Source organism: Gekko japonicus, unplaced genomic scaffold, assembly GCF_001447785.1.
Source record: "Gekko japonicus isolate JY-2015 unplaced genomic scaffold, Gekko_japonicus_V1.1 scaffold359, whole genome shotgun sequence".
In the NCBI taxonomy this organism is placed as follows: Eukaryota; Metazoa; Chordata; class Lepidosauria; order Squamata; family Gekkonidae; genus Gekko; species Gekko japonicus.
Window position 1 is genome coordinate 405,182 of NW_015166431.1, and position 10,517 is coordinate 415,698.

The window sequence follows — 10,517 nt, forward strand, 5'->3', positions numbered from 1 at the left end:
GAAGGGGGACTGTTTATGACTCTGATCCATGCCAATAAAGGTTTTGAATTGAATTGAATTGAGCAAATTTTCCTTGCAATAAATATCTAAAATAAATGTTTAACAACTAGGGGGAAATGTGCTAATGAAGTCTTCACTTTTGCTGTTCAACACTCACCATCTCTAGCTATAATGCCAGCTCAGAGGAAGCAAACTGTACGCTACAAAGTATAATTCACAACACAGTTACTTTGGAGAACTCTATTGAAGTGAGAATGTTTCAGAGGAGATAGGCAATAGCCTGTGGCCAAGTTGGGCCATTGTATTTGCCTACCAATGTTTATGTAAAGGTTTCCCTTGCTTGAAAACCAGTCAAATCTGACTCTAGGGGGCGGTGCTCATCTCTGTTTCCAAGCTGAAGAGCCAGCGCTGTCCGAAGGTGTTTCCACGGTTATGTGGCCGGCATGACTAAATGCCGAGGCGCAAGGAATGCTGTTACTTTCCCACCAAAGTGGTACCTATTTATCCACTTCAAGTTTCTTGCTTTTGAACTGCTAGGTTGGCAGGAGCTGGGGCCAGTGATGGGAGCTCAGTCCATCACGTGGCACTCGGGTCTTGAACTGCCAAACTTCAGACCTTCCAGTCTGCAGCTCAGCATCTTAACCTCTGAGCCACATGGCCCTCTTGTGTAACTTCAGTTAGAAATCTTTATGATTAAAAAGTTGAGAACTGACCCCTCCCTCTCACAAGAGCAGAACAGCATGCTCTGGGGCACAAGTTCCAGAGGTCACATGGCTGATCTATTTTGCTTGCAGAAGTTCCCAGATTCAATCCCTGGCAGCTTTAGTGAAAAGGATCAGATAACTGGTGATGTGAAAAGACCTCTACTGGAGAACCTGGAGAGTTTCTATCAGTCACAGTAGATAATGCTGACCTTGATAGACCGATGTTATGACTCAGTATAAAGGCAGCTTTATGCATTCCATCAACTTGTGTAGCATGGAAAGGATAATGGCTGGCACACTTCAGACCACAGCTGGCTAGGATGATGCATGGAGGAATGAGGGCTCCATTGAGCCAATTTCTCTCCTCAACTCCTTTGAAGGAAGGGACTATTCCCCTGATTTTCTTTTTTACAGGAAAAAGACTCAGGATGTATTTATTTGCTCAACATGACAAATTCCTTCTGAAAATGTAAGCATCCAGAGATACTCAGACTCTACTAATTTAAGGGAGATTTATATTAAATAACTGAGAAGGCAAGTCTGGGGATGCCTAGGGGCTAGTGCTTCCTATCTATCATCTGTCTGTAGGCTGACTAGCAACTCAACAGAAGTATCTAGAAAACAATACGGAGACAATCCAGCCAACGTCAAGCACTTTTAATGGCTTAATTAGAAGTTAGGAGTGATATAGACAGGTGGCCACCTTCTATCATTCCTTTATGATGGTAAACACAACACATGCTGTGTGATGCTCCATCTCTGCTTTACACAATTGGCTGTTGACTGTGGAGGCAGGGCACTGTAGCATGATGATGTCACACCAAACATTGAAACCTTACAAGAAACTGAGGGCAAAGAGACACATCGTGGTGGCTGTTCTGCATTTCTTGCACTGCCTCATTATGCTCTAAGTACCACTGATTTCAGTGGGAGAAATTTAAGCATGTGCTTAACTATTCCACTGCACTTACTGGAATTGGCATCTTCATGCCTCATTCTTCTATTATAGCCATCACCACTATATTAACATCAGTGGTGACTCGATCCTAAGAGTTGTTATATTAACAGGCAAGAGGTCAGGGCAGGGTGGACCAAATGCAATAGTGCAACATCACAATGGAAGCTGTTCCACTGCTGTTGCAGGCCCGTTGTGCTTAGGTGGAGCATTTCCACAACAATTGCTAATCTGTGAGATCTAGAAGTTTTAGAACAGGGTGTGTAGCCAGAGCTTGTAACAGCAGCATAAAATTGTGGGTATTCAGATGGGCAGTTTTTCCAAGCAGCTAAATAACACAACAGGAAAAGCTTCACTTGCTCATTTTATACATGTTTGGTTGCAGTCAGGCACAGGAAAAAGGGCTAGTAAGACGCTGGAATCCCTAAGTGTTACTAAAACTATTTAACTGTGAGGGTCATCATTTTGTCTGCACAGAATTTAGCTCGGGATTCTGCAAGGAAAGTGGGAAAGCAGAATATTTTTGATGTCATGACAGTATCAAGTTAAGATGCTCTTTGGCCGTAGTGTCAAAGCAAAGCAAGAAGATGGGTGCCAATGGAGACCCAGATAAGGGGCTTTCCCCCACTTTGCCTGCACAGGAGTCAGTTTTAGATCCCATGCAAGCCCCCTTTTGGCAAGCTGAGCAACTGCTGGCATGATGAGTACATGATACAAGCACAAGGGGGGGGAGATTTGTGTCACTCTTCATCAAGGATGACACAGGTACTAACTAAGAGGGGCCAGTGACATGCATGCACCTCCCTTCTGGACCAGGCTTGTACCAGTAGTGATGGACCAAGTGGAATGCAGGCCACCAGACATGGACTTTGACCAGCCAGGACTTTGAAAGCTTCCATGTTTTTATGCCCTCAGGCAGGCAGAACAGGACATGATCTAAGGGCTGGTTTCCAGATCTAGTGACCCACGGTTACTGTGGTGGGTGACAAGCTGTGCAGGCTTATTCTGGGCAACCCTCTGAACTGCAACTGCCCCACTAGCGAGAAAAAGAATAGCATTTCCCAGCAACATTATATTGTGATACAAGTGCTGAGTGAGTGTGATATCCCTGAAACAACAGCACTTCCCTGAGGAAAGATGTCTAAATTCAGGGCAGCAAATGATCAGTGTCTCTGTATTTGCTGCACTGTAAACTGGTTGTCTAGAAAGACCCTAGAAGGAGAGAACTCCTAGGTGTGCTATTAGACCTCCTCCACTAAATGCATGTGCATGGTATGAAACCCTCAGAGTTCCCTGGGAATAACAGTAAATGGGACTACGGGACTGCTGGATTCAAGGTCCAGAGCAGTCAAGAAGCACTCGACAGCGGCCTCATTTTTGCCCTGAGCATGAAGAACTTCTCCAAGGCTGTTCCAGACTTTGTGGCTGGTGCTCTGTACCCGGACAGCATCCTGCAGAACTTTCTGAGCCAGGCTTTTTCGCCCAAGCCTATTCAAGAGCAGCCCCTGCAAAGAAAAGATAACCCAGTGTTAGCACATGAACTCAGGCATTCAGTAGCAAGCCTGACTCTAAGACCAAGGCAATTTGTGGTGGAAGTGGATAATTGGGATGATTTATTTGAGGGTAAGTGGCTTACCAACCAGGAACCCCCCCCCTCAGATTTCTTAATGGATCCTAGTTCCCCAGCCGTTCATTCCCACTCTCCATGGGAACCTACAGATTAGCAATGTTAATGATGGAATACTTAGAAGGACTTCCCACTGGTTTCTGCATGCTCTCATTTTTAAGGACTAATCAGAAAACAACAACAACCCTGATTTCCTGGATTAAATCAAAAGTTCATCTACTAGTCCAAAATTCTGTGCTCAGCAACAGCCTCTCAGGTGTTCTCCCCCGCCAATACTTTTTTCAAATCTGCTGGTAATCTAACCTAGTCTCCTGTGTTACAGCAACAAATTCCTTCAGTCACATTGGATACCCCAGCCTAGGGTTGTCAGCCTCCAGGTGGGGCCTGGAGATCTCCCAGAATTAGAACTGATCTCCAGGTGACAGAGATCAGTTCCCCTGGAGAAAATGGCTGCTTTGAATGGTGGACTTTATGGCATTATACCCCACTGAGGTCCTGCCCCTCTACACACCTCTCTCCTCCCAGGTATTTCCCAAACCAAAGTTGGCAACCCCACCCTACCCCAAATTCTAGAATTATAAGAGACAGAATCAGTTTGGTGTAGTGGTTAAGTGTGGAGACTCTAATCTGGGAGAATCAGGTTTGATTCCCCACTCCTCCACTTGCAGCTGCTGGTTGACCTTGGGCAAGCCATAGTTCTTTCAGAGTTGTTCTTGAAAGAGCAGTTTCTGTCAGAGCTCTCTCAGCCCCACCTACCTCACAGGGTGTCTGTTGTGGGGAGGGGAAGGGAACGGAGTTTGTAAGCCACTCTGAGACTCCGAGTGAAGGGCGGGGTATAAATCCAATCTCTTCTTCATTGCCCCCTATTCACTCTCTGTACGCCATTTAAATGTTATCATGCTCTGCTTTAATTTTTATGATTTTTTGTAGTGAAGATTGCTGGACTTTTGTGGTCTTTTTATCTTCTCCAGCACTACAATATCTTGCTTGAGAAGGAATGTTTACACTGCATTCTAAATATAGGTACATCCTTCATACATTTTGATGCCCTGGGGGATTGTGGACAACTGCACTGGGTGCTGGGGGAATCCACTCCAGATGGAAGTCAGCCCATCAGGGGGAGAAAAGGAGCAGCCCTGGGGGAGACTGACACGTCAGCTGGATATAGCTAGGCACACCAATGGCAGGACGGGGAGGGTTAGCCTTCATGGCAGCAGTCAAGGGTGAGAGCACCCAACTGGGCTTAGGGCATGGGAGGGACAGAGGGCTAAGGGGGCTAGACCCTAACCAGAGGGGACAGGTTACTGGGCTGTGCCCTTAAGGTGGTGGTCCACTAGAGCTAGGGTTGGCCAGAGACAGAGGAGAGAATGGAGCAGAGGGAGTTGGAGGGCTCTGGGAAGTGCTGCTACTGCCATGGGAAGTTGTTGCTTGTTGTAACCTGTTGAAGCCCTCAATAAAGAATGTGTGCTCTGCAGCTGTGGCCTTTGAGTCCTCTTTCCAGCACACATGGAACCATGCCCACAATCCAGCCTACTCTGGGCATTGGCTTTGCAAGCACCATGCGTAACCACACCCACCTCCGCCCAGGGGTCGTTTCGTAGAAAAAGAGCTAGGGGAACTCATTAGCATAACTCATTAGCATATGCCACACCCCCTGACATCACCAGAAGTGTGTCATAAGGCCACACCCCCTGACATCACCGGAAGTGTGTCATAAGGCCACACCCCCTGCCATCACTGGAAGTGTGTCATAAGGCCACACCCACCACTCAGTTAGTCTTAGTCTTAAAGGTTAGTCTTAAAGGTGCTATTTGTTAGTCTTAAAGGTGCTATTTGAACTCTTGGACTATTTTGCAGCAACAGACTAACACAGCTACCTCGGGGAAGCTCCTGGATGGGGCTGGGAGTCCTTGTGGAGGCCATGTGGAGTGGCCTCGGCCAGGCAGAGGGGGAGGACGCCAACTTACCCTCCTGCTTCTTCCTCCTTCTGCAACAGAATGAGGCTGGAAGCAGGGGGCGGCCGGAAGAAGGGGTGGGGCTTCGTCGTGTGCCCCGCCCCCTGCACCTCACCCGGGGCAACTGCGGTGCCCCATGATCCCCCCTGAATTGACCTCTGCCTCCGCCCCAGTCACATAGATTTTATTCTCAGCATGGCCAAATCTGCAGATCCTTACATCCAGAGACTGGAACAACAAGCGGACAAGACAAATCTTTCTACAAACCTGAAGAAGCCTCAGGTTTGCAAAAAGAAAAGTTTGAAAAATTACCCAACCCCTAATAATAGAAGCAGAGCCTGTAGCTTTAGGAAATGAATGCCTTTTCAGTGGCCATTGTGGGGGTTGCTAGGCAGCCACAACAGTACTGCCAGTCTTCAAGCCATGGTTTCTGTCAGTGAAATGATGGGGGAGGCAGCAGGGCCCTTTCCAGGCCTTTGAGGTAGAATGCAGCAGAGGCAGGACTGCCAGCAACCATCGGATGACATGCTACTACCCAACTTGTACAACTCATCCAAGCCCAGCTGCTTGCCACTGCTCAGTAGCAGCCACTCCACAAAAGTCAGTGATGTGTAGTAGTTTGAGTTTCAGCTAAGGATCTGGGAAACCCAGGTTTGAATCCCCACACTACTGTGAAAGCTCACTGGGTGATCTTGGGCCAGATACACATTCTCAGCCTAACCTACCTCACAGGGTTGTTGTGAGATTAAAGTGGAGGAAAGGAGAATGATGTAAATTGCTTTGGGTCCTGGTTGGGGAGAAATACATAAATAAAGTAAATAATAAATATAGCTGAAGTTGGGAGGGCAGGTAAAAGATAGGCTGGTGGGTGGGTGGGAAGGAGAGAAGGAATCAGGAAAAGATGGAGGTTGTTAGGAGGCATGCAGGAGAAAATAATGTGGGGAGAAGCTAAAGAGGAAAATGAAGTAACCCCTGCAAATCCTTGGGGGTTCCCTACCGTGCAACTGAACCCAGTGACCAGCACTATGCCACTGGACCATAGTTTTCCCAGGTAGAGGATGCTAGAGGTGAAAGAGGGAAAATTGAAGATAGGGAGGCAAATAAAGGTAGGTAGGTTGATGGAGGGAAGGAGAGCAAGAAGCAGAAAAAGGGGAGAGGCTATGCGGGCTTTCAGGGAAGTGAAAGACAAAATAGTGCTGGAAGGGGAAAAGGGAATCTCTAAAAGACACTGCAGGTCCCCTGCTTGTAGACATATAATGGCATTGTGATTCTTGCTGTTTTATTTTCTCATATAAGATCTGCATGCACACATGCACACACACACAACCTTTTGGTAGGAACTTAGGTGTTTTCAAATAGAAATAGTAACCAAAAGCCATCATTCTCATAAAAATGGTGTGAGCTGATTTTTTGCAAACACCAGGCATTCTCTCCAAAAGTACACCTCCTTGCTTGGCACTGTTTCAAGTGGTGATGCAAGATGTTCATGGGGAGAGGAGTGAAGGGGAAAAAGAAGGTCAACACCCTGGAGCTAGGTAGCTAATCAGATTTGGCTACATAAGAAGTCACTGAAGGCAAATGAAGTTCTTGCTTTTCCTCACTTTGAATGAGAGGGAATCGAAAGCTCATCAGTTCTGCTGCATGGACATAAAAGCATTCACGTCCAAGCTGCACATGATGACAGCATACCTATCTGTTGAAAGTCTTTTTCATTCATACATACAACAAGAGTGGGAAGTGATTTAAAGGGTCAAAAGGATGAGTGATGCTAAAGAGAGCCAGTTTGGTGTAGTGGTTAAGTGCATGGCCTCTAATCTGAGAGAACCGCATTTGATTCCCCACTCCTCCACTTGCAGCTGCAGGATGACCTTGGGCAAGCCATAGTTCTGTCAGAGCTGTTCTCTCAGAGCTCTCTCAACCCCACCTACCTCACAGAGTGTCTGTTGTAGGGAGGGGAAGGGAAAGGAGTTTGTAAGCTGCTCTGAGACTCTTTTGGGTAGTGAAGGGTGGGGTATAAATCCAATCTCCTCCCCCTCCTCTTCCTCCTTCATGTTCCCCTCCTACCTACAACTTTACCTCAGCAGCTTCTCCCCCACAACTCCACTTCTTCAGTGTCAGTATTACAGCCCAGCAGGAAGAACACTTTGGGGGACATTAAGGTGGAATTAAGGTGAGAGGACTGTTTGGTATCATTTGGACTTTTAAACAACACCCCCCTCAATCTCCCTGTAAATATGGCAAGCTTACCAGGGGTCAAACGGGAGGGAAAATGGCCCCGGAAAAGTGCCCCTCCTAAGAAGGGAGGAAGAGGCAATCTGCCTGCCCAGCCCCTAGCCCACCTTGAGCCCACCCACCACAAGGAGGGAGGGCCAGCCTGCTTGGCCACACGAGGGCCTGGCAGGTGCTGCCTGCCCCTTGCCCCGCTAGGGCTGTGCGAGCTGTGCAAGGGGTGATCAGCCTTCTCTTCTGGTGCGAGGAGGGCCGGGCATGAGGGCCAGGTGGCTGCGCTCTCTGGGCTGGCCTGGCCTTTCTGTGTGTGGGGGAGACGACAACAGTCTCCTGGGAAATGTCTTGGTAGACATAATAGCCAGTTGGCCCCTGGAAGCCTTCATTTAAAGAGTCTGCTGCCATTGTATGATTTAAGGGATGGCCAACCTGTTCATAGATAAATATTTACTATTGCCAGCCTCCGGGCTTGCCAGTCCCCCAGTATGGGTGGGAGAATCCCTGCCTTTTGTTTCCTGCATCTGCTGCAAGTGGTGGCAGGAGAAAAAATTAAAAAAATGGCCATCATGCCTCTCTTGGAACGGCCAGCAACTCCCCCCCCCCAGAATTCACATCACACCACCGGTGCTGATGGCCGTTTCCTCATGCCCCTTTCCCCCCACCCCCAGTCTCCCACAGGAGAACGGGATGCATAGAAATTGTTTTAGAGAAGGTCTCTCTTCCAGTGAAAGTTGCTCTTTTCACAGAAACAAGATTCTGTGTGTGGACTGATCTTACTCCCCACCACATAATACAAGAGATCTCTGCTCAGCCTGGAGGGGGAGGAAAAGAGAATAAATTCCTCCCCTTCATGTTCTCAACTTTGTGACTCCATTCAGGGACTTTCCAGTGTGGCAGGGGACTGTGTCAGTTGCTGTCCATGCAGCTGTCCATCCATCTCTCCAAATGCAGGCACTCTAATCTGCATAATATGCAAATTGTTCACTAATTTGCATCTTAATTCTTTCATTGTCAACTAGATGCTTTGTGTTTGCACCACAAAAATTGGGGAAAGACTGGAGGAAACATCTTTTTAACCTGACCATTTACTCATGTCAGCATTCTCTTCCCCTGCTGATTTTTTAGACAGCAGCAAAGCTTGTAGGGGAGAGATATAGCAAGGATGTCAATTACAGCTGTGATGTTCCTTGTCTAAAAAATGGGAAAGTGGGAGCAGGCTTATTTCTTACAAAACAATGGAGCAGAATGTTTCCTGCACATTTTGCTTTCTGCCTCTCAATAGCTTTTGTTCAATAAGAACATAAGAGAAGTCATGTTGGATCAGACCAATGGCCCATCCAGTCCAACACTCTGTGTCACACAGTGGCCAAAAACCAGGTGCCATCAGGAGGTCCACCGGCAGGGCCAGAACTCCAGAAGCCCTCCCACTGCTGCCCCCCAAGCACCAAGAATTAAATCAAATATATATTGTATAAATAAAACGTTGTTACCCACCCTGAGCCCTCTTGCATATGAATGAATGAATAAATAATTAAATAATAAATAAAATACAAAGCACTGCTGCTCCACTTCCATCTGTACCTTGTGGCTAATAGCCACTGGTGGACCTCTGCTCCAAATGTTTATCCAATCCCTTTTAAAGCTGTCTATGCTGGTAGCCGCTGCCACTTCCTGTGGCAGGGAATCTCTAGAGACTTGCTTTTATTTCAAAATGAAAGCAAGAGACATGGCCTGTCTAAGGGGTCAAGCAGAGGAAACCTGGAAAGCCAGGCCACATGGCACTTCTCCTGTTGCAGAAGGTGTGGAAGAGGGGAGAAAGGCTACTGTGCAGCACCCTCTTCCACCAATCTTTTGTTCAGGGCTGTGTGGGAGAGGAGGAAATCTCCACAGACATCAACAACCTCATGACTGCAGTACTAGGATGAAAAATCAGAGCCTCAAGAAAATTTTTTTACAGCTACATATTTTAGACTCCCGAAGCTGGCCTGACATGGAGAACTGAACACTTCGTTTCCCTGAAGAATCCCCTCTTGAGAGCTGCTGCTCTCTGGCAGAATTTTATATATCCCTACAGAGTCTGCCAAGCAGTAAACAATGCTTGCATGTTGTTGCCATGTAGAGTCCAGCTGGGATCTGCCCACGATGCAGAATGAAGGGGGGGGGAGGGAAAGTATATTCACATAGTCTCCTGCAAAAGGGCAATATACATTTTTAGCTGGGCATTTTTATAGGTTTCCTAACGAAAGTTCAGTTTCTCAGTTTCCATAGAAACTCCTCTTGTTGAGGAGTATGAATAATTTCACAAAATCGGCAGAGATCTAAAGTAGATCAGCAATTAGTATACTTTTTGAAATGCAAATAAATACACTGGATCACTCTGTCCTGATGTTCCACGCAAAGTTAGGCTCCTTTTTGGCTTTATTTATTTCCTCAAACTGGGGCTCAGGTTCCTGGATGGCATGGTCTCAGGTGGTCTATTATGAGACTTCTGAATAACCCAGGGCATCTATAGATGGTTCCTCTCCGCTTTGCAATCAATCAACATGTCCCAGCTTGGAAAAGGATTCTGCTCTGTTCAGATGGGCCAGTCAGCTTCATTTGCTTGGTGCATTTCCTATGCATATTCTGGTACCCCCTTTCCTATAAGAACATAAGAACACAAGAGACGCCAATGTTGGATCAGGCCAAAGGCCCATCCCGTCCAACACTCTGTGTCACACAGTGGCCAGAAATACCAGTGCCATCAGGCGGTCCACCAGTGGGGCCAGGACATTAGAAGCCCTCCCTCTGTTGACCCCCAAGCACCAAGAGGATAGAGCATCACTTGCCCCAGAGCCCCTATCTATACCTTGTGGCTAATAGCCACTGATGGACCTCTGCTCCATATCTATATATCTAATAGCCAAGTCGTCCCCTGGTGTGCGGATACTTATTTCCGCACATCGGGGGCAACTGGAGGGGAGGAAGAGTTTTGTGCACACGTGGGGCGGTCTCCAGGTGTGCACAAAAATCAGAAACCCTGTAAAAAATATCAGGGGGATGTTTAAATC

General features: G+C 47.2%; 1 protein-coding gene across 1 annotated transcript in view; it reads right to left on the reverse strand.

Annotated features, from left to right (window-relative positions):
• Window positions 1-663: 663 nt before the first annotated feature.
• Window positions 664-10,517, reverse strand: part of TTC7A (tetratricopeptide repeat domain 7A) — a 224,768-nt gene continuing 214,914 nt past the window's right edge. Inside the window, exon 20 of the mRNA XM_015411853.1 lies at window positions 664-3,164. Within this exon, the coding sequence (XP_015267339.1) occupies window positions 2,943-3,164 (222 nt within the window). The 3' untranslated portion in view covers window positions 664-2,942. The remainder of the gene's footprint in view (window positions 3,165-10,517) is intronic.